At 41.8% G+C, this 25,214-nt stretch overlaps 1 protein-coding gene across 3 annotated transcripts in view; it reads left to right on the top strand.

Moving 5' to 3' along the window:
* PRICKLE2 (prickle planar cell polarity protein 2) overlaps nt 1-25,214 on the top strand; it is a 437,307-nt gene that overhangs the window by 334,555 nt on the left and 77,538 nt on the right. For all 3 annotated transcript variants that reach the window (XM_073592178.1, XM_073592180.1, XM_073592179.1), the window contains one exon: nt 9,092-9,205. In XM_073592178.1, the coding sequence (XP_073448279.1) occupies nt 9,092-9,205 (114 nt within the window). The remainder of the gene's footprint in view (nt 1-9,091; nt 9,206-25,214) is intronic.

Below are 25,214 nucleotides of genomic sequence, written 5' to 3'. Positions count from 1 at the left end.
TTGGTAAGGATTACAATAGGCACAGAGAAGCCACCCTATATGCATTGTCTCTTTTGGCATGGCCCCATGAGACACTAACTGCCGACAAGTGCATACTTACTTGTGAAGTGAGATGCAGCTGCATACCTTTGTCCAGTTGGGCCATCCCCCTCATTTACTGCAGGAGAATAAAAGTTATATTTGAGCCCTCTGGACAGTCACCTGGCTCTAGACTCCCGCCACATTTGCCTTGTGGGTGATCCATTTCTGATTTAGACTTCCAGTTTTACTAAAAGTAACCTCTGCTTATTTTCATCTTCTTAAAGTACTCAGATTGAAATGCTCAGGTTTGGGACAGGTCTACCGTTTACATCTTAGCGTGTTGTCAAGAACCTTGAAACAGACGGAGACAGAAAATGCAGTAAAAATCACACCTTTTAATAACATGGTAAAAATGGTACAACTGGTAAACGTAATCAAAACATAGCCAGGGTTCGGTAGCCAAATCAGGTAGTCAGAACAAGCCAGGAAATAAGGAATCCAGAGATCAGCGTAGTCAGAGGTAGCAGACAGGATCAGGAACCAGGAGGGACGTCAGCCAGACAAGTCTTCAACAGGAACACAGCAGAGAGTCTCTAGATATGTTGACCAAGGCAAAGGCATTGAAGAAATGCTGTCCGTTTTCGTCCGATCTCTCCATAGCAAGCAGCGGCGCTCGACAAGCCCCTCCCCGCTTAGTGAGCAGAGAGGGACCTGTCATCCGCCGGCTCAGCGGAGATCAACGGAGAGATCTCCCGCTGAGTTGGCGGAGTCAGTGGCAGCGGATCCGCCTCGTGTGAATGAGGCCTAGGGCAGTACATATATTTGGTATGAGCCCTTAAGGTACTACAAATGCTACCTGCACTATTTTCTGAAACCCTGTAGCATACTATAAATGTGCATTGGGGTACAATTAAAGAGACCCTGTCTCCAGACTATTCATTTCAACAATAACCTTGCTGTAAGATCGCATGTGCATTTAATGTATTTTAGCCAAGCCATGTTGTCTCCTGTAAAAGCCTTGCTTGCGTAGACATTATAAAGTCATTACACAGCTGCTGGCCACTGCCATCTTGGATGTAATGTCAAAAGCCCCAGCAGACAATAAGCTGTCACTCAGTTGACACTGTATAGCAGGGCTGGGCCGACAGGGTAGGCAGAATAAGCAACTACCTTGGGTACTTCAGCTAGAAATGGCGCACAAAAAGAACAGGATCCTCAACTTATGCTTCTGATGTAGTCCACTGATTATGTCGGTGGGGTTGCACTTTGACCTTTTTGCTTTGGATGCTCAAGCACCTTGACCTGCCACTTCTGTATAGTATTCCTCCTCACTTCTCCAGCAGCTACTTAAAAGGTAATGTACAGAGGTGAAAGGAAGAGTTCAGGAGCTAGGCCAGCACAAATAGTTAATAAACACTCCAACAAATGTAGTGAGCTATGACTTGCAAGGAGGGAGGGGGCTGTGCTAGGGAATTGACTCTTCCCAAAGAAGTCAAATTTGCTAGCAAGTTCAGCGGCACATTACAAGTCAGTCAACACATTTTAATATGTGATGTGCACTATGGTGTAAACAAACCCTGAGTATTTATGGACCTTTAAGTTTGTGGTTAGTGACGTATCCTTTAACAGCTGAGACAGAGGATAGTGATGTGTGTGTCATTGCCTTTCTTGCACTTAAAACACTGCGACAGTCATACTGGCTGTTTCAGCACTTATCCCTTCTTCCCTACACTTCAACCTGTTTTTTTTTTACAGCTCATATCATCATGCCTAAAATAATAAAAAAGAAAACAACCTAAAGCCTTAAATTGTGCTTGAAGTATCTTAGTACAGCTTATATGTTTTATTAATAGAGCTGCTAAATCCCAACTTCCTCACTTCTTCATTTATTATTTCGCTCTCTGATTCGATGTGAGACATTATTTTTCACTGAGAATAGGAGCTGCCTCTCACATTAAATATTGCAGACACCTATGAATTAAAAAAAAAAATTTGTGTTAATACGTGAAATGTTTGTTTGTCTCATGCACTGTGGATAAAAACAGCAATGAGATCTGTGCTTCGTGCTCATCCACCATAAAGAAAACTGAGAATTATAACTCAGCCAGTATCCATAGGGGGTAACCTAAGTCCACCATTCACGTTCCCCGCCCGCACTGTTTGCAGACACAAGGGACTGGTAGTCCAGTGATACAGATTTGCCCACGCCAGCCAATCCTGTGGCATTGAATGCATCCTGTGGACTCACTTCTGGGTCCTGAGAGAACCTTCCACTGGACCGCCTATAGGAAGTGTCCACATCATGCAGATGGTGATTTAGACACACTGGGGCTGATTTACTAAAACTGGAGAGTGCAAAATCTGGTGCAGTTGTGCATGGTAGTGAATCAGCCTATAACTTCTGCTTGTTCGATTAAGTGTTGACAAAAAAACCTGGAATAAAAAGGGACAAAGATTTTTCTATGGCTTTGCCTAGTTTTTGTGAAAAGTGGATACGTCCGCTAACAAAAATAATCAAGAATTATCGTTTGGACAATATTTCTCATGTCTTTGGGTACAGAAGACACCCTTGGCCAACCGTTTTCGAAGGACCTAGTTATTGGCCATTCTCACGAGAACTAGTGATTTTTGATTCTTGGGGGGACCAGCTATTGGTCTTTCTAGGGGGAACTAGTGATTAGCCATCCTTTATTTTTCAGTCTCAGAGGAATTACTGATTGGTCGTTCTTAAGGAAATTAGTGATTAGCCATCCTTGCAGAATTAAAAAAAAGGTAATTTTCAAGAGTAGTGGTTGGTCATTCTTGGGAGAAGCCATGATTAGCCATCCTTGGGAGAACTATTGATTTGTCATTCTCAGAGGAATCAGTGATTGGTCATTCTTATAGAAACTAGTGATTAGCCATCCTTCCAGAATTAAAGAAAAAGGTCATTTGTCAAGAGAAGTAGTAGTTGGTCATTCTTGGGGGAACTAGTGACATGTCATGTTGAAATTTTTTAGCTGTCCACCAACTTGGGATTGAGCTACAGCCAGTGTTCTCTGACTGATGTTTTGTCTATTTATATCAAGATCTTTATTTAAAATAAAGATCTTTTAGCTAATGTGTCTGCACATCAAACCACCATGTAATGCATAGGGTCAGCTGTTAGGTTGTTTGCATTGTTTGCATTCCACTACCCATATTTTCACCAAGGGGAGTTCTGGCATGCCATGTTTTCTTACAAGCACAAAGTATAAACCCCTCCTGTGCATGAGCGTGGTGGACTAGGGAAAAATCAGCACAAACCAGGGATGAATCAGACCTTGCTGCCCTCTGACGACTGGGGTAGTCCAAACAGCAACTGAAAAAATACAAACAAAAGAGGGCGCACTGGCCTAGTGCATTATCCCATGGATACTTTATTACAAATTGATAAAATATATACTCACAAACTATGCATGTTCACAGCCTATCAAGCCAATGGCTTGTGGCACAGTGATTTGTCAGACCCAGAGTGTTCCAACACTAGAGAGATGCCATCTATGGTCCAAATCGGCTTATGTGTTTCGAGAGGAAACCCTCTTCCTCAGAGCCAAAAGCTAATTTGGATCCTGGACGGCCTCTCTCTGTCATTGGAACACTCCAGGTCTGACGAACCACTGTGCCACAAGCTATTGGCTTGTTATGCTGTGAACCTGCATGGTTTGTGAGTATGTATTTTATCGATTTGTAATAAAGTATCCATGGGATAATGCACTAGGCCAATGCGCCCTCTTTTGTTTGTATTTTTTCAGATGCCATGTTTTCTGACAACAATGTGGCAACACACTACTTTGTTTAAAAATTGAAGAAAACGTTCGTGTCATGACCTTCAATTTCAAATTCATTTAACTGCCTCCATTTGGCAGTTGATAGTGCAGGTGCACAAAAGGAATCAATGGTGACAGCGACCCTTTAACAGTTCCATTGCAGAGAAATACGTTTCTGAGCAGATTTCGTCTTCTAATCAACGTAGCAGAAAGCTCTCAGAAATTGCAGTGTGGGCGGAGGCACAGACAACATATTTATTGCCAAGATAAAATACTAACAGATGTTGCAAGGGCAGGTGATGACATATTCTTTAAGCTGAAAGAATTCACATTCAAAGATGCCTTTATTAATTTTTTTGTGTATTCATAGAACATTTAAAAGCTTGTTTAATAACAGTGTGTGTACAGCACATGTGTTATAACCTTTGGGCGCTGGTCAAAAAATTATCAACAAACTTAACTCCCAATGTCTTGATGTAGGTCAATGTTTTAGGAAGCGCTTTACTAAGTGCTATGTGAGAGCTCTTACTCCTGGTAAATAGCACCATACATTGTGTTGACTGTGCTTCAACGATCATGTCTCCCAGTGCACATCTGTGGGTGTTCTCTGTGGATAAAAACAAGCAATGCTATGTATTTGAACTGTCACTTGGGAAAATTATACTTAATAGGTGTTGATGAGTACCTCTGGCAGAATAGGGAGATTGTTGCCTTGCAGGTCTGGTTCCTCAGCCTTCTGAAGAGAAGAGGAAAGGATCCGAATATTTCATGTGCACGACTAGTCTGCTGGCTCTCTGTACCCTTATCATCATTATTTTTAGGAAGACACCTACACACCTAAAACCACCCTGTGTGTCAGTGAAAACAACAATTGCTGTAAATGGTATGGACTCCTGTTGACAGATGTTCAAAGGGTTATCCGATCCCCGCCTGCAACATAGCCTGCAGCTGGAGCGTCCCACCCACTGCTTATACCATTTGCGGAACCCTGTGAACTGCAGCTCTTCCGTATTGCAGGTGCAGTGTAGATCACCCAAATAGGAACACGCCTTCTTCAGATTCTTCGCACTGAGCTTGGAAAAACAGCCTGAATTCAGTCCAATGTATGGGGAAAAACTTCCAAGTACAAGAGCCCCAACTGCACTAACAAGTGTATCATGAACTATAGAGGTCTGAAAATGTTACTATGAGAGGGTTGACCAATGATTGTCAGCTTATAAACTAAAGGGGGCCTCAAATGTGACCCCTGACATCACCAATGGGCCACATATAATTGTTCAATATGTGTATTGCTTGAGAGGGCTGTTCGAAACTGAAGACCTAATAGAGGAAATGAGGGTCAGAGAGTGTGGGCATGCTACATTTTTGGCTGGGGATGCTGCAGAAGACAATACAAAACTGGGAACATGTTACACAAGGCTAGTAGAAATGAATGCATTTACCCTAATTATTGTTCCCAATTATTGTACAGACTGCTGATGTTTGAGAGTTGCACATGATATACCAAAGGGCCACATGCAGCCCTCGGGCCGCAGGTTGGGCACCAGGGGGGGTAAACGTTTGACCATCTTTTCGCTGGCTTATTTTCCTTTATTTTAACCTGGTGATCCTGCCAGTAACATGGCTTACCTACTGTACTGCATATACAGTGCCTTGAAAAAGTATTCATACCCCTTGAAATTTTCCACATTTTTTCATGTAACAACCAAAAACGTAACTGTATTTTATTGGGATTTTATGTGATAGACCAACACAAAGTGGCACATAATTGTGAAGTGGAAGGAAAATGATAAATAGTTTTCAACATTTTTTACAAATAAATATCTGAAAAGTGTGGCGTGCATTTGTATTCAGCCCCCTGAGTCAATACTTTGTAGAACCATCTTTTGCTGCAATTACAGCTGCAAGTCTTTTTGGGGATGTCTCTACCAGATTTGCACATCTAGAGTGAAATTTTTCCCCATTCTTTTTTGCAAAATAGCTCAAGCTCTGTCAGATTGGATGGAGAGTGTCTATGAACACCAATTTTCAAGTCTTGCCACAGATTCTCAATTGGATTTAGGTCTGGACTTTGACTGGGCCATTCTAACACATGAATATGCTTTGATCTAAACCATTCCATTGTAGCTCTGGCTGTATGTTTAGGGTCATTGTCCTGCTGGAAGATGAACCTCCACCCCACTCTGAAGTCTTTTGCAGACTCTAAAAGGTTTTCTTCTAAGATTGCCCTGCATTTGGCTCCATCCATCTTCTCATCAACTCTAACCAGCTTCCCTGTCCCTGCTGAAGAAAAGCATTCCCACAATATGATGCTGCCAACACCATGGTTTCATAGTGGGGATGGTGTGTTCAGGGTGATGTGCAGTGTTAGTTTTCCACCACACATAGCATTTTGCTTTTAGGCCAAAAAGTTAAATTTTGGTTTCATCTGACCAGAGCACCTTCTTCCACTTTTTCTGTGTCCCCCACATGGCTTCTTGCAAAGTGCAAACGGGACTTCGTATGGCTTTCTTTCAACAATGGCTTTCTTTTTGACACTCTTCCATAAAGGCCAGATTTGTGGAGTGCATGACTAATAGTTGTCCTGTAGATTCTTCCACCTGAGCTGTGGATCTCTGCAGCTCCTCCAGAGTTACCATGAGCCTGTTGGCTGATTTTCTGATGAATGCTCTCCTTGCCCTTCCTTTTTCAGATGATGGATTGAACAGTGCTTGGCCTTCATGATGCTGTTCATTCATTAAGGTCAACTAACAAACCTCTGAGGGCTTCACAGAACAGCTGTATTTATACTGAGATTAAATTACACACAGGTGGACTTTATTTACTAATTAAGTGACTTCTGAAGGCAATTGGTTCCACTAGATTTTAGTTAGGGGTATCAGAGTAAAGAGGGCTGAATACAAATGCATACCACACATTCCAGATATATTTATTTGTAAAAAATTTTGAAAACCATTTATCATTTTCATTCCACTTCACAATTATGTGCCACTTTGTGTTGGTTTATCATAAAATACATTTACGTTTTTTGGTTGTAACATGACAAAATGTGGAAAATTTCAAAGGGTATGAATACTTTTTCAAAGCAATGTATGGAGAAGTGGAATACCTCCCTCTCTCCACGTCTCCATATCATGGAGGGGAGGTATTCTGTAGTTGTATAGGCAGACTGGGCAGGACTGATACTGATCACTGCTTGAGATTTGAATTTCTGGCAGGTTCAACAGGTATTTGTTTGCGTTTATTGAACAAATATAACAAAATACTTTTAACGATATACTGTATTTAATAGACCACAAGAAAGCAAGTAAGGATGTTCAGTCATAGGGTTTACATACACTTTTGGGGTCTATTTTAAAATGTTTTCACAGAAGATTTGCACAACTTTAACCAAGCTTCACACATTTTTTCAATTGAAATAATTTGGAAAATGTAATTTCTGAGTAAAAGCTGTGTCAATATAGTGTGGAAGCACCCTTTACACCCATCAGCCAAAACTTTATGACCACTGACAGTGAATAACATGGATTATCTCATTACAATGGCATCTGAAAGTCGGTGTCATATATAGACAACAGGTAAACATGTTGTACCTGAAGTTGATGTGTTGAAATAAGAAAAAAATGGGCATTGTAGATTGTGTATGGGGCTACATAGCCACAAACTGGTCACACTGCTCATGCTGACTCATGTCCACAGCTAAAAGTGCCTACAATGGGCATCAGAACTGGACCACAGGGCAATGAAAGAAGATGGCCTGATCTGATGAATCATGTTTTCTTTTACATCATGTGGATGGCTGGGTGTGTGTGCGTCACTTACCTGGGGAAGAGATGGCACCAAAGTTCACTATGGGTGGAAGGCAAGCCGGTGGAGGCAGTGTGATGCTTTGGCCAATGTTCTGGGAAACCTTAGGTCCTGCCATTCGTGTAGATGTTACTTGACATGTGCCACCTACCTAAACATTGTTGCTACCCAAGTACACCTCTTCATGGAAACAGTATTCCCTAATGGCGGTGGCCTCTTTCAGCAGGATAATGTGCCCTGCCACACTGCAAAATTGGTTCAAGAATGGTCTGAGAAACACAAGAAGTTTGAGGTGTTGACCTGCCCTCCACTTTCTCATGATCTCAATCCTATCAAGCATCTGTGGGATGTGTTGGAGAAACAAGTCCGATTCATTGAGAGCCCACCTCACAACTTAAATCAGGCTTTAAAGGATCTGTTACTTACGGCTTGACCTTGGCGCCAGATACCACAACATACCTTCAGAAGTCTAGTGGCTTATATTGCCTCAATGGATCAGGGCTGTTTGGCGTGCAAAATGGGCTGTATTGGTCGCAAAAGGGGGACCTACTTCATAATAAGTGGATGGTCGTAAAGTTATAGTTGACATATAGACCCTTTTAAGATAAAAGTTCTAATTTATGTTACTTAGGGTGATCTGCTTCATGTTTTCTGTATTTTATCTTATAATTATTGCACCTTATATAACGATGGCTACCAGAAAGAGCATTTACAAATCTCGATATGAAAAACCCTATTTAAAATACACATTTACATATGCTGCAAGGTAACAAAAATCGTGTCAAAATGTACTTTCTGGCAAATATCAAAAAAATAATTGAAGATCTGCCCTGGCTGATAATACACCAGTTTGCTTTTACACATATCCTTATTTATGACACTTGGGTATCACTAATATCCAAAGATAAAGGTGTCCCCCACAGTAAATATATTAAATATTCACACTGCTAATGCATTAGAGACTCGGTAGTAGATCTTGTTCTTCAGTTATTTTACAAGCTGTTAAATCTTAAATTTTTTTTTTTTTTTTTTAAGTTAAACTAAATGTATAAAACATGCAGCTTTAGAGACAGGCATCACATAATAGACTAAAATAACAGGATATTTTAAAATTCTAAATGTTTTACTACTGTTATTTGGCAATGGACTTGCAGAAGATAGAAAGGACACCTTAATGGCCTCTGAAGGTTTTCCGTGATGTCTTTTGCATGTGTCTGATGGAACGCAGCCACTTTCTGCACAGGGTTTTGTGTCTCGTTCAGGCAATAACTCTAATTTCTGCAGGATTGTCTGTTTAGTTGCTGATGACAAAGGAAAATCTAGGAAATCTGCTTTATTTTATGGTGCGTTTTGTCGTTTACAACTTTGTTTTTCAGTTTCGCGTGACACCATGACCTCATCTTGGTCAAAATTGTTTTAACAGCGATCGTTTGTATGTGCAGTAAATGTGATGAAGTTTGCTATTGTGTCCACAGGTCCACCAGTACTACAGCTGCTTGCCTGACGATAAAGTCCCTTATGTGAACAGCCCTGGGGAGAAATCGAGAATCAAACAGCTTTTGCATCAGTTGCCTCCTCACGACAATGAAGTAAGTAATGGGGGTTCCTAGCAGGACCTGAACTATTTGCCTTTTTTCAATTAAAGTGGAACTTTATGTTGGGAAAAATCCTCTCCGACCTAATTATATACATTGTAAGGATTTTATCAAACCTCATTGCAAATTTCTGCCTGTTTTTACTGAGACGGGAAATTTCAGTACCTTCCTTTTAAAACAGAATTCCAGCAAAACATGAAAAAATAAAAATAATAAAAAATACATTCAAATGAAAACCAGCATTTGCTGCAACATTCAGTTTCAATGCAGATATTTCCCCTACAGTACTTTTTTCTGTCTCTAGATGTCCTCAGTGTGACTGCCAGGATTGTTCAACCCACTTCCTTTAAGCCAAGGTCGTCTTGGACTCACCCCAACTTGTGACTGGACAGTGAAAGGAGAAGCAGCACAGTGATACGCTTATCTTTCTGTCACTTTGCTCTCTTCCTATAAACATGCTTCTATATTTTGTAACTTCTATTTATTAATTTTAGGAATAGAAATATACAAAACAGAACGGTCTGGACATTCTCTGATTAATAGAAAATACAAAATAAAATAACACATTGCCACCAATACAGCATTGGTGCAAAACTAAAAACACAACGCCCAACCGGCGCTAACCTTGTTCAGAGCACCAACTTGAAGCAGGGTAAATATACAAAATAGTAGTCCCATCCATGTCACAACTAGGATCTTAAAGTATTGGAATAGAAGGGGGGGGTTCAACAAAGGACAGTAAATTAAACCATGCTACCAGTATCACACCTTGAAATACAATGCAAGAGGTCAGCAGAACATAATATGCATCCTAGGCTGCGGTCATGGCGGAATCAATCCAGATGTCCCACTTATCAGCATGCTTCTTGTCAGTACATGAACAGATTGACTGCTTGGACTGCTTCTTCCTCTCACACTCCAGCCCTGCTGTACAGGGATTTGCAACAACTGTATGTATTGCCAGTCTAATCTATATAGATCATATGGATTATTTAGGCCTGCTCTTATTTACATGGTTGCCAGCAAGATGCCAAGGAGATTGTAAAAAGATAGCAACAGGTGTTGCTTGCTTAAAATTAAATGTGATATTCAATAAAATGAATTTACAAAATTGTTTGTTATTGGTCCTTTAATGAAAGTGGCATCTTCCTTTAAAAAAGACTCTCAGACTAGGCTACTGAGCTAGAAGTTTTTTTTAATGCTGAACTAAAAGACACATAAGCAGATATAAAAGAAGCAATAGAATGCAGATCTGTAATCATTACCAAATCATTCATGTATTTTTTTTAAATGCAAGCAGGGTTAGTACCTAAATTTTACCTGGTATTAGGCCCCATTCACACCTGAGCGTTTTGTAGCTTGAAGCCTGAAGCTATAAAACGCTGGAGGGGAAAAAATTGATTATTCTCTATGGAGATGGTTCACATCTCCACTCCAAAACGCCTGAAGCCAGAAGCTCCAAAACTCCTAAAGCCTGAAGCTCAAACAAGTTCTGGAACTTTTTTTTAGGCAGATTATAGGCGTTTTTCTGCTTTTTACATTGGGGACCTTTTGACCTGTAGAAAAACGCGGCAAAATCGCGCGACTTTCTGTCTAAAAACGCAACGCTCAGGTGTGTTTGGAGCCTTAGTCTCTTGCAGTCCCTGTGCAGCAGGGCTAGAGTGTGGGAGGCAGAAGCAACACAATGAGCCAATCAGTTATGTGCTGACATTAAAGTGGTTATAAAGTCTAAACCTCTTTTTTTTTAACCTTAATGCATTCTCTGTATTAAGGTAAAAAAAAAAAAAAAATTCTATGCGCTCTTGTTCGCAGGGGGGCCTGACATTCCCGGACTGCCACAAATATTTCATTGCAGCTCAATTAGTCACTGCTTTTTGGTGGCTTGTTCCGGATGGATCCAATGAGGCTTTGGCCAATGAGGCAGCGGTGTTACGGTCTGTGGAGGCTTTGTCGAACCTTCCTCTGCGAGGTCCAAAGGCTCCATACGACCCCCTCCATGTGTACCACCCTTAGGGCCTGGAAGGAGGGACTTGCCTGTGAAAAGTACCCTCTGACTGCTGTATCCCCAAAGGTTGGGGATACAGTGCTGTAGGTTGAAAAAATCCCAACCTACAGCACTTTTTCGAAATTCCGGACCCTGTGGTATGGGCCAGGTGCTGTATTAAAGTTCTTTCAGACATTACCTCTGACCTCTCCATTTTCTCCTTTGATCACGTAATGTCTCAACATAATGCTCTGCCCTCACACTTATTCAGATATCTGCAGTTGTCCCATGCTTTCAGGGCTCAGTTCCCATTAGGTGAAAGGCAGCTGGTGCAATCGGGCTTAGAGCGGATTTTGCGCTTTGACTGTACAGAGAAGCCCACCTCTGTGCTATACGCACATCTCCTCCGGGTCTCATCTCCTGATTTGTCCAGGCTCCATCAGCAACGGGGCCGGGATGTTCTGGAGCTGGACTCCGAGGACTGGGAGGACATGTGGGACTTCCCATTTAAAATACTTGTTTCCTTGAGAGACCGCCTCATTCAATACAAGATTTCCATAGGGCATACCTCACCCCCGCTCGGGTGCACAAGATGAGGTTTTCTCTCTCCCCGAACTGCTGGTGATGTAACCATGCCCCAGGGACTACATTCACATCTTCTGGTCCTGCCTGGTAATTACAGTTTTTTGGTTACAAATCCTTATGAAGGTGAATGACCTACTAAGTATATCTATTGTTCCATCCCCAAGAATATGCCTGCTGGGGTTGGTAGAGAAACTGGTACCCAGGGTGGCAGAGAGAACCTTGTTGAGTCTCTTGCTGTTCTATGCCAGGAAATCCATTGTCCTTTGCTGGAAGCAGAAGACTCCTCCCTCTATAGGTCTATGGAAATCACTTGTCAATAATATGGTACCCCTATACAAAGACACCTATATACATAGAGGCTGTCCAAAAAAATATGACAGAGTCTGGACTAAGTGGTTAGCAGAACCCTCTACTGCTGCAGTGGACTAGGAAACCTTCCTAATATCTGATGGCCTCCCTTGAGGACCTAATAGATCAGTTCTTGATAGCACAATAATTCAGGTGAGCTATTTCATTATCAGCCCACCCTTGGAGCATGAGCCAGGTCAGCTCATTGATGATGGTATACTATGGTATTCCTAAATAATCTAATATTTCTTGGTACCGTAATGCTTCCTTGATAACCCCTGCTCGGGTCCCTTCCCTGAGAATAGCCAGATGTTGGCTGTTTTTGTATGTTTATATTGTCTGTGTGTTTATTACGAAAAATAAAAAGATTTGAAAAAAAAACAAAAATAAAAACCTTCCAATGTGTCCCTTCCCCTTCTTTAACACTTACCCGACTCCTGTATTGATCCAACACTGTGCCCAGCTGCGGCTCTCCTCTCCGCCTCTTCCTGGTCACACAGGCTTTGCTGAGAGCAACAGGGGCTATTGGCTCCTGTTGCCGTCATTAATATCCAGTGAGCAGAGAGCAGGGACGGGGCCGAGCCACGATGTGTATATCTATGGGCACACAGAGCCTGACTCAAGAGCGAGAACGCACATCTGCCCCCATAGCAAGCGGCTTGCTATGGGGCAGACAATGAAGAGGAGGAGCCGTGATAACCGGTGGGGGGACCTCAGTAGAGTAGGTTCAGGGCCACTCTGTGCAATACTTTTGCACAGAGCAGGTAAGTATAACATGTTTATTATTTTTTTTAAAAAGGATGTTACAAACTCTTTAAAGATGCTAATAGGAAGAGAGAGCAGATTGACAGAGATTGGCTCATCACTGTGCTGATTCTGTTTTCACTGTCCAGTCACATGCAAGGAGCAGGTCCAGGATGACCTGAGCTCAGAGGAAGTGGGTTAAATGATGCTAGCCATCAGACTAAAGACATCTAGTGGCAGTAAAAAGTACTGCAGGGGAAATTTCTGGATTGAAAGTGAATACTGTAACAAATTCTGGTTTGGTTTTTATCTTTCAGTATACTATTCTTTTTTATCTTATTCTTTTTGGCTGTAGTTCTGTTTTAACAATTGCCCAAATTCACTAAAATATACAGATACCTTTGGAAATTTCTTATCCCTGATGAATAATAGGCAAATCAGAGAGTATCAGTAAAGAGCTTTCAGAAACATTGATTGACTGTAAGCTCTTGCTCAGATTGTCACCATGAATTAGGTTTCAAAAACAGATATGTCAGCCACACACAGCTCAGCAGGGAAGGCTTACCACACAGTCAGCCTACCAGCAGGTGGGGGTTTAAATTGCATTTTCTGTTCCTGATCACATGCTGTTCTTTCTGCACTGCACTACATTCCTGAATTGATGTCATGCAGAACATTCTCTCTGAGTTTTATGGACCAATATAATCCCAGTTAAGACGTATTTATTGAGCTGGAATATATCTCAATTGTAAATGATTCTGCTCAATAATTATCGGCAGTTAATATTGGCAGTTTAAAAGAAGGATTTTGTGGCATGTATTTTTAACCCCTTCGTGTCTAATGGTAAAACAAATCTTAATGCCTAAGCACAATTTTGCAATTTTGACACGTGTTAGTAAAACCGTACATATCATCACAACTACTTTGTGCATCCAGGTGGATTACACCTTGTTTTTTTCTAGACAAATTGAGCTTTCATTTTGTAGTAAATAGTTATGGATATCTCCTGATTTTTTTTTTATTATCAATGGAAAACTGGCCCAAAATAGTAAAAAAAAATCTTCTTCTTTCTTCTTAAATTAAGCTGTATATTTCTTGTTACTTCCATAACCTACCACGGAAGAACAACCCAAAATAAATTCTTCTGCTCATGATGATTGCAACAATACCACATATGTGTATGTTAGTTAGTAGTACAGCCCAGAAACAATAGTGCGCATTATGCTTTTTTTTTTTTTCTTTTTTATAAAACTGACACTGATGCATTTTTTTTCTAATCCTGCCCAAAATGTACTTACCTTGACCTTTGACCCTGACCTTGGCCTTTGACCCTGACCTTGACCCAAACACTTGGCACTGACCTAGATTAAACCTTGATTTTTTTACAAACTATTTTCTTTCTGCAAGGAAAGAGAAAGATACATTGTATCTTTCCTCTCCATTCACAGAAATAAAAAACACAGGGGTGAGCTTAACAGTGACTGATCACTGTGGTAGCCAGTCAGAAGATAACATAGCGATCAGGTGACCTAGAATCAGGAGTTCCAGGTCCCAATCCTTGGTACAGGTCCCGGGGCTCTCGGTGAGGCCCCAATCTCTGTGCTGGGAGCGCGCCATGCGGTGTGCTCCCAGCACAAAGGGAGATACACATATATGCAGCCCCACAGAAAAAAGCCCACTTCTGTGAGGCCACACATGTGTGTTATGTTGGCATAAAGGGGTAGATAGTGAAATCCAGCGACATGCCAGGTATAATAACTGTTGGGGACAAATCATGGGACTGTCCATGAAAATTGTGACGGTACAGTTATGATGCTGATACTAAATTTAAAATGCACAGAAAAGTACAGCTTGCAGTTGCATCGCCACCATTACTAATAACTAACTAATAACTAATAACATTACTAATGAAAAAAAAAAAATAATAATAAAAATGCTATAAATCTATCCCCTATTTTGTAGACGCTATAAATTTTGCGCAAACCAATCAATATACGCTTATTGTGAATTTTTGTTACCAAAAATATGTAGAAGAATACATATCGGCCTAAATTGAGGAAAAAAAATGTTTTTTTATATATTTTTGGGGGATATTTATTATAGCAAAAAGTAAAAAATATTGCTTCTTCTTTCAAAATTGTCGATCTTTTTTTCTTTATTACGCAAAAAATAAAAACTGCAGAGGTAATCAAATACCACCAAAAGAAAGCTCTATTTGTGGGAAAAAAGGACGTCAATTTTGTTTGGATACAACATCGCACGACCACGGAATTGTCAGTTAAAGCGACGCAGTGCCGAATCACAAAAAGTGCTCTGGTCAGGAAGGGGGTAAATCCTTCCGGGGCTGAAGTGGTTAAAGCAGATCTTCACTGCATCTGAGCACCACAAACCAAACACACAATTTCATTCATTTTTAATATTTAAAGCAACCCCCCCCCCCCCATCCATCCATATCTCCATGCTTTATTTTGTTGGGAAATCACTTGGAAAAACACCCCCCTAGGATTTCTGGCTGTGGCGATTTTAAGTAAGGGCAAATGATTCATGTAGCATTCACTTCCTAGAATCCATCTGCCCTTAGCTCAAGCATGCATGCAGGAGGGTGTGCTTAGCTGAGAAAACCCCTCTTCCTCTTCTGAAGACTCCTGGAATGTATGACATCATTTGCCTAGGCAAGAAACCAGGAAGGTCCTGTAGAAATGTAAAAAAAAGTTTAAAACAAGTAAATATGATAACTTTCCTATATTTTTACTAATGCTAGCAGCATAAGGATTACAAATAATCAAAGTTGATTGGGAGAGTGAAGTTCCATTTTAAGGGGGATGCCAGTGCTGGGCAGGAAGGGGTAACATTCGGTTTTGGAGGGAATGGACTTTCCTAAACAAAATCCACATTCACTGTGAGAAATTCGTTCATTCCTTAGAAATTTTCCATGCTGCTCCTTTCGAACTTTCTCATCACTGTGGTTGAAAATGAACATTGATTTGACCCCACAAGACGATTAGAAGAACAAACATTCTTAAAATGAATTTTTTCTAAAAAACTTTATTAGTCTATGCCCAACTTTAGATTGCATAGACTGTCGCTCATGCTTCAAATGTGGAGGGATGTCCTAGACAGCTTGGGTTTAAAGAAGTGGGTTGAATAAAGCTGAGTGTCAACCAACCCAGTAGAAGACCCGTGCTGGAAAACAGAAGACCAAATGGAGGGCAGTGCTGGAGTACACAAAGGGTAAGAAGTGCATTAGAACTTTTTTTTTCTATTCTGTTATGCCACGTACACACGGCCGGACTTCCCGACAGAAAAAATCCGATGGGAGCTTTTGGTCGGACATTCTGACCGTGTGTATGCCCCATCTGACTTTTTCTGTCGGCATTTCCGATGGACTCAGATATAGAACATGTTCTAAATCTTTCCGTCGGAAATGCCAACTAAAAGTTCACTTAGCAGGCACTCTCACCACATGCCCGATTTCAGCTTGCACCTTGTATGTGACACCCCCAAATATAACAATTTTTAAGGAATCCTAATTCTGAACTTCAAAATGATTTGATGAGTTGTGAGAGGATAAGTGAGGTTAAGGACATTTTTATAGATTTGCCTGGAGTTCTAAGTGTGAACTTTGGATTTACAACTTGGCTTGGGTAAAACCAGGAAAGAAACATGCCTGGATCCTTGTATTTTTGGACTCGCACTTCTGAGCAAATCTGGTCACCTTCCAGAATGTAAATAAATAATAGATGCGGTTCCTGTAAGACTTGGTTTGAGATCAAAGCAACCAGATAAAATGAAACATTTGAAATATGACTCGGAAACCCCTCTCCAGCCGAGTTTCTTATGAAGATCGCTCCTTAGGGTTAATTATTTTTGGAGATCTTGGAACAAAATTTAGATAATTATATTAATTCCAAATGTCTGCATTCTTTTTGGTTATTTATCTGTTATGCATCAGTGTTGCTCTATATTGGGTTTTTAATACAAGACATATGCAGTACATTGACATGGAGATCAAGAACCCTATGCAACATTATCATCCTCACCCATAAAAAAAAATAAATCTGAAAGTAAGTAGGGTGGGCCACCCAATCCCGTGTCAGCTGTCATTTTTGTATTGAATAAAAAGTGGGGTATATATGAACAGTTTTTCTTTTTCCGTTGAACCAACAATAAAAAAAACCATCCCTGAATCCACATAAGTGATAAGTGATGTGGATGCAGGGATCTCCCCTGCTGCGCTGTTGTATTGTGATAGCGGGCCTGCTGTATTAAATATCCCCATATTTATTTAGTGCCAGAGGTAATCATGATCAAAGTTGACTTCTACTCTTTGAAGTGAAATGCCCCGTACACACGATTGGATTTTCCGACAAGAAATGTTAGATGTGAGCTTGTTGGTGGAAAGTCCGACCGTTTGTACGCGCCATCGAACATTTGTTGTCTGACTTTCTGCCAACAAATGTTGGCTAGCAGGTTCTCAAATTTTCCGCCAACAAATGTTTGTTGTCGGACTTTCCGATAGTGTGTACACAAGTCCGTCTCACAAAAGTCCACGAATGCTCGGAATCACGTACGAGCCGGAAGCGATCGGTCTTGTAAAACTAGCGTTCGTAATGGAGACATCGCGTACGTCTTGTACGTCATTACGTTCGTAATTGTTGGCCAACATTTGTGTGACCGTGTGTATGCAAGACAAGTTGGAGTCAACATCCTTTGAACAAAAATCCACAGTTTTGTTGTCGGAAAGTCCGATCGTGTGTACGGGGCATAAGTGTAAATCAAAACAGTGCTAATACTTGTGTCAAAAATAATAGGCAGTCACATGATCAATAAGTCTGTTGGCTGGTATGGTGTTGAGGATAAGTCTTAGGGCAAGCAACAGGCATGCTTTATAGCAAGAACAGTAAGCATGGTGTACTTAAAAGAGTTGTTTTTTTTTTAAATCATACTTACCTAGGTGGATGCAGCATTGGTCCGATGCTGCATCTGTCCCCACCGGCTCTAGTACTGTGAACTGAGTGATCAAACACCGCTGATCATTCGGTTCTCAGTGCTCTGTGAGCAGAGAGCTGATGACTGTCAGTCACTTCTGTCTGCTCTGCCCCCCCCCCCCCCCCAGTCACTCACTGGAGTGCTGGGCTGTGGAGAGAACGGCTAGCTCAGCCTCTCAGCGGATCACTGGGTGGCTAAGCCAGGTGCTGATCCAGGCTTCTGGGTGGATCCTGACCATGTGGTCCAACCTGGACCAGTTCAGTTACGCCAGCTGACAGCAGGCTTCAGCCCACTGTCAGCTGAAAACCAGGCACAGGAATGCAGAACAAACTTTGACTGTACTTCTCCTTAAGGCTCCATGCACACTAAATCTCATAAACGGACGTTTTTGGGAGTTTGGGCATTTTTTAACAGCCCATAAACTCCCCTCTATGTTATCCTATGTGTCCATGCACACATGGAGGTTTTTGGATGTTTATCAGCAGTGGAGTTTATGGGCTGTTTTCTGAACGCCACAAAATCGCCTTCAGGAGTCGTTTTTCTGACCACAAAAAATGGCAAACGCTCATAAACGCTAATAAACGTCGATAAACTCTCAAAAACGTGGCTCACCAGCGTTTTTTAATGTTTTTGAGCCATTGAAAATTAAAAATGACAAAAAACGCGAACGCAGCTAAGTTTCAGGAGGCGAAGTCAGTACAGGAATCAATCCTTGCAGACAGCAGGGTACTATGGGATATGTAGTCCTTAGAAACTGAAAGTAAACAGCAGAGGAAAAGCTGTGAAGCATCCAGCAAATCCAGGAAGTTGTAGAAAGAGTTGACCAAAAGACATGCAGCACTCAGAATATTAAAACGAGATTTTTCAAATAAGCATAGATATAGCCATTGTTTGTATTGCTATTACAATGCTAAGGTTATATGATTCATGTGTGTGTGTATGCTGTGACCATAGATTTCCTTTAAGAGCTGAGTGCATTGCTTGTAAAACAATGGGTATATTTCTGTACTTGAAGGGGCTTTAAAAGGAAAAACATAGCATGTATTGCAGAGATGTACTGCATATTTTTATTTTATTTAAAGCGCAACTCCAGGAAAAGTGAAAAATTCTTTTTTGGGTCCACTTGGCATGGAAAAGAAGATACTTTCCAAATCTTCTGCACTGCTAGACTGCAGCATCTTCTCCCCCCATGCTCCATTGGTCTAAGGTTCTGACATCATCAAGACCTATACAGTGTCCATAGTCCTGCACTGGACATGATGATGCTGAGGCACAGTGCATGGGGGAGCACCATCTGCACAGGGAAACAGAGGATTGTAAGTAATTGTAATTGAAAGTAAACTGCTTTTACTTTCCCTAGAATAAATGAGTAGTCAACCCTTGCAGTGGAACTTTAATAGTTTGCCTTGACATACACTTTTATCTCTGCTGTACTCTTCCACCCCCTTGATCTGACTCCAGAGTCCTAAGAAATAGCTGGTACTTCTGTATATCAGCCCTGGTTCACACTGATGCAATGCGGGAAACGCATAAGATTTGCTGCGTTTCGACACATCAAACTATATTGCAATCCATGTAATCTGCTGCGGGTGTCATTGTTAGATTAACGCCAAAACAGTTCGTAAAATGCAGTGCGATTGCCAGAATCGCATCCCATGGGTAAGAACAGGTGTTGGAAAAAGAAAGGGTCTTGCACCGTTTTGGTGTGGATGCGGTACGATTTGAGCCATACAAAATGTATGGCTCAAATCGCACCGCAAACAAAGCCATCACATGTGATGTGCACTGGAATGCAGTGCGATGTGCTGTTCCGCATGCACAAGTGCTAACCCAGGCTTATGGCACGTACACACGATCTGAAAATTGGATGAAAAATACCGCTTTCAAAGCGATCGTACAATAATCATATCGTTAGTACAGAGATTTCGAGAGCCGATCACAACAGTTCATCCATTATTATCCAATCGGACAAACACGAAAATTTTTCTCGTACGATTACCAGATCGTAAAATCTTCGTTTAACCACTTAAGGTCCGCAAGGATTTGCCCCCTTAATGAACAGGTAATTTTTTTTGCGATACGGCACTGCGTCGCTTTAACTGACAATTGCGCGGTCGTGCGACATTGTACCCAAACAAAATTTATGTCCTTTTTTTCCCACAACTAGAGCTTTCTTTTTGTGGTATTTGATCACCTCACCTCTTCTAAAAACAAAAAATTAACTACTATTTTGAAAAAAAAAAACAATATTTTTTACTTTTTGCTATAATAAATATCCAAAACAAAATTTATAAAAAAAAATTCTTCATCAGTTTAGGCCAATATGTATTCCACGTATATTGATTTTGTTGCGCAAAAGTTATAGCGTCTACAAAATAGGGGATAGATTTGTCATTTTTATTACTTATTTATTTTTTACTAGTAATGGTGCCGATCTGCGATTTTTAGCAGGACCGCGAAATTGCGGCGGACAGATCAGACACTTTTGACACCTTTTTGGGACCAGTGACATTTATACAGCGATCAGAGCTATAAATAGCCACTGATTACTGTATTAATGTCACAGGCAGGGAAGGGGTTAACACTAAGGGGCGATCAAGGGGTTAAGTGTTCCCTAGGAAGGTGTTTCTAACTGTGGGGGGAGTGGACAGACTGGGAGTAGAGAAATCCCTGTTCTCTCTCTCTCTCTACTCCCCTGTCAGAACGGGGATCTGTCTGTTTACATTGACAGATCTCCGTTCTGGCTCTCTGAGGTGCGATTGCGGTTGGCCAGCAGACTTCCCGGCCGCCGGTCGGGCACCTCAGTTTCGGCGCCGCGGGCGTGCCCCCTATCGCTTTTAAAGCGGCCGACATACACCTATGGCGATTTGTGCAGCCATGCCAACCTGCTGCAGTATAATGACGGCGGCTGGTCGGCAAGTGGTTAATCAGTACAGTTGTCATCTGAAAATACAATAGAAATACACTACAACACATGAATGAATGAATGAATGAATGAATGATTTGTATAGCGCTGCAGTTGCGAACTAAATCGCCTCAAGGCGCTGGATCCGTCCTGTGTTGTCAAGCTTCTCAGAAGAGGTAGGTCTTGAGTTTCTTTCTGAAGGTCTGATGGTTTTCTTCCATGCGAATGTGAGTAGGTAGCGCGTTCCATAGCCGTGGTCCTTGGACTGCGAATCTTCGTTCTCCCTTTGTTTTGTAGCGGGTTTTTGGAATGAGGAGGTTATGGTTAGAAGATCGAAGACTGCGATTCTGTGTGTAGCGTTTTCTTTTCTCGCATAGGTAGTGAGGAGCGTTTCCGTATATGCATTTGTGGGTGAGGCAGAGGGTCTTGAAAGTGATCCGATTCTTTACGGTTAGCCAATGTAGGCTCCTCAGGGAAGGGGAGATGGATTCCCAGGGTTTTTTTCCTGTTAACAGTCTTGCCGCCGTGTTTTGTATGAGTTGTAAGCGCGCAAGCTGATATTGGGGTAGTCCTATGTAGAGGGAGTTTGCGTAGTCGAGTCTGGAATTGATGATTGTTCCAACTACTGCTGCTTTGTCTTCTTCTGGCACGAATGGGATGAGTCTACGTAGCAGGCGGAGGAGATGGTGAGATCCGCTGACTACTGATCCTGTTTGTGCATCCATTGACATTTCTGAGTCAAAAATGACTCCGAGACTCTTGGCTTTAGTGCTTGGTGAGATGGTCTGTCCAAAGAAGGTGGGAGTTGTCCATGGGGTCTTAGTTTTGGAATTTTGGTTTCCGTGTAGGAGAAGAAGCTCTGTTTTTGATCCGTTGAGTTTGAGAGAGCTAGTAGCCATCCAGTCGTCTATCAGAGTGAGGCATTTTTCTAGTTGCTGAAGGTGGTCTTTTTTCCGGTGATGCAGAGGTAGAGTTGGGTATCATCAGCGTATGAGTGGAAGCAGAGGTCCGATTTTCTCATGATTTTGAGGAGTAGGCGGATGTAGATGTTGAAGAGCACTGGTTACAAGGGTGAACCTTGAGGGACTCCACAAGAGATAGTGCGGGTTTCAGAGTAGAATTCTCCTAGTTTCACTGTCTGAGAGCGATTCCCTAAGAAGGATGCGAACCATTGTAGATCTGAACCTGTGACTCCTGCTACCTCTGTGAGGCAGATGAGTAGAGTATTGTGGTCCACTGTATCGAACGCTGCACTGAGGTCCAACAGTACCAGGAGACAAGATTCTCCATCATCAGCTGCTTCGAGGGCGTCGGAAGCCTGATTGCAGAGGATCCAGGAGATTGTGTGTGTCCAGATGGTGTTGTAGCTGTTGTACTACTACTTTCTCCATAATCTTGGAGATGGTGTTGAGGCTTGTTATGCTGCGATGGTTAGGGTCCTTAGGGTCGAGGTTGGGTTTCTTTAAGAGGGGTTTGACGATGCCATGTACATGACATCACTTCCGATTTTTTATTCTGTCATACGAGAATTTCCCTCACTTTAGTGACCTCTCCATTTTCGATATGCGACTAGCATGCAAAAAAAACGGACGATCTGTCGTCCGATTTTCGGATGGTGTGTACGGGCCATAAGGGAACATGTGACCTGCGTTCAGTGGCTGAATGCTTTTTTCTCCAATCAGCGATCCCCTAATCGAAGCCAGACGCAGAATGAAAGCCCCAGAACCTGCACCTTTAAAACCAGGTACACCCCCACATCTTTGTCATCACAGGTTCACTTTAATCACATGAAACAACACAAGCAAGTATTATGTTAGCTATTATGAAGTGATTAGTGTCAAACAATACTTTTTCTAATTTCATAAAATGTTAGGGGAAAAATTGATTTATCGCTGTGGTTTGAAGCTCATTTGTGCTCGTTTCGCGGCGTGCATTCAAGGTAAACCGCTTGCCATTTTGTAAAGAAAACCACCCAAAACAAATGACGGTTTTAATATTATATTGCAAAGGCACAGCAGGATGGCCAATTCCAGCCCTGGTTCCTATTTGGATGATGTTAGCGCGAATCATGGAGAGACATTTTCTCAGCGGTGAACATCGGCAGAATGTCTTATAGCGGTTTAATTTTCAGTTCCTGGTGTCTCGACTCGAGCTTGACTTAAATTCATCTCGCTGTTATTTTAGGCTCATTGCCCTGCAAAAAGAAAGATTATTGTAAAGGAAGAGATTAGCTTGTATGCAAAACTCTGTGGGACTTCAATGTCGCTTATCAGCATGGTCCGTGACCCTTTTTTAATGTGGTCATCTGGTTCCAGCATTTAAAACTACCATTACTTGCGGTTGAAGAAATCCATTAGCCTCCTCAGCCTAGGCAAGCTGATAGATACGACATGCTGCAACATCATTTACACCTGCTAGCAAGCCATAGAGTACCTTAAAGCACACCTACAGGTCCTGCAGATACCGCAACTCAGTCTTTGTTCATTTAAAAAAAGCCTCTTATGCCCAGAATAATTATCCAAATCCAGCATTTGGATCCCCCTTGGTGCCTCTTCTGATGGGTGACTGGTAATTGGATTTCTAAGTAGCAGTAATAGTGTCCTCCTTTTGTATGTAGTAAACACTCAAAAAATAAAGTTTTTGGCATTACGTACACTTTAATGAGAAATATTTGTTCATCTTTGGACAACTCATTCAGCAAAATTTTGCAAAAGACATAAAAGTGGTAGTAAACCTCTGAAATGAAAAATGAACAAAGCAAATCCTTCTATAGTGTGTACTTGCCTCAATTTAAAGCATCCAGTGTGATTTCTGGTTGCTCTCTTCTCCCTCTGATACCTACAGGAGTCACTTCTGACTATGCTAACATCAGGCAATCGCAGGAAATGACCCTCCAGCACACAGCATGTGATTGACAGCCTCAGCAGTGCATGTTTCTCAATGAGACTGTATAGAAAGGGTGTGTCCTTTTTTTCCACTGAGGTACCAGATTACACTCAGCTCCCTATGCTGTGCAGTGTGTGACAGCACATCTTTGCCCTTTGCCTTCTGAAGCTAAGAAATGCTGTGTAAACTGTGCACTTTGAATGGCTATAGAGGAGAGAGGGCCGCAGCCAAATAGATATAACTTACCGTATATACTTGCATATAGGCCGACTTTTTCAGCACATTTTTTATGCTGAAAAAGCCCCCCTCGGCTTATACTCAAGTGAGGGTCTTGAGTGAGGTTGCAGCCTCACTGTGCCCATCTGCAGCTGTACCTTTGATAACCAAAACAGCGGGTGTTTCCCGCTGTGTCATGCAGTCTGTTCGGCGGCCGTCCACTGTAACAAAGCCCCACCTCCTCCTTGTCTGTGATAGACGGAACACTGATACAATGCTGGGAAACTGAATCAGTATTCCGTCTATCACGGACGAGGAGGAGGCGGGGCTTTGTTACAGTGGACAGCCGCTGAACTAGCTGCATGGTACAGCTGCAGATGGGCACAGTGAGGCTGCAAATGGGCACAATGAGGCTGCAGATGGGCACAGTGAGTCTGCAAATGGGCACAGTGAGGCAGCAGATGGGCATTGTTTACCCAGTAGCTGCTGCATTTCCCACCATAGGCTTATACTCGAGTCAATAAGTAAAATTAGGTGCCTCGGCTTATATTCAGGTCGGCTTATACTCAAGTATATACGGTATGTAGGATTTGTTTCATCTCGGTATATCACCTGAAGCTACTCACTTCACTGTGTATATGTAAGGGTTTACAACCACTTTTATGGTGAACTCAGATGCTTGCTGGTTACTGCAAAAACATAGCTGTTTTGATGCTGGATCATACAGCACTATACTTTCGGTGTTCTGTCAAAATCGTCAATTCGTCGAGATCTACAATCACGTCACTTCCGGTTACTGTAAAGGCTCAGTAATTGGAGATGTCGACAAGTTGCTGTTTGACACAACACCGGCAAGTGTATACACTCCGATACACGTTATTATGGGCGGACATTGTTAGTCTACCCTATACTAACCAACAACATGGCCGCCTCCAAGGCGGCGACAACTTTTTTCCTCCTTAGCCGCTGTTCTGTCAAAACAGAAAATTGTTCGTGTAGTGGAGTGTATACACTTGCCAGTGTTGTGTCAAATAAACAATTAGTCGAAATCTTCATTTGCTGAGGCTTTACAGTAACCGGAAGTGACGTGATTGGAGATCTCGATGAATTGCCTATTTTGACAGAACACCATCACTTTGACAGTCAAGAGCTCCCGTTGTTTGCCTTCCCTTTTTGTCTCTCCTCCTCCGTACACAGAACGCCTTGTAATCTTTTCACTCCCCTTGTCCAATCACAGCAGCGCTAGAAGTATAGTGATGTTTGTATAATCCAGCATTAGAGCAGCTATGATTTTTGCAGTAACCAGTAGCCAAGTTAGTCTTAATTAGAGGCAATATTATTTAACC

Source organism: Aquarana catesbeiana, linkage group LG07 (assembly GCF_042186555.1).
Source record: "Aquarana catesbeiana isolate 2022-GZ linkage group LG07, ASM4218655v1, whole genome shotgun sequence".
Lineage (NCBI taxonomy): Eukaryota > Metazoa > Chordata > Amphibia > Anura > Ranidae > Aquarana > Aquarana catesbeiana.
The sequence above is the reverse complement of the archived record's forward strand: the minus strand, read 5'-3'. Positions and strand labels throughout refer to the sequence as shown.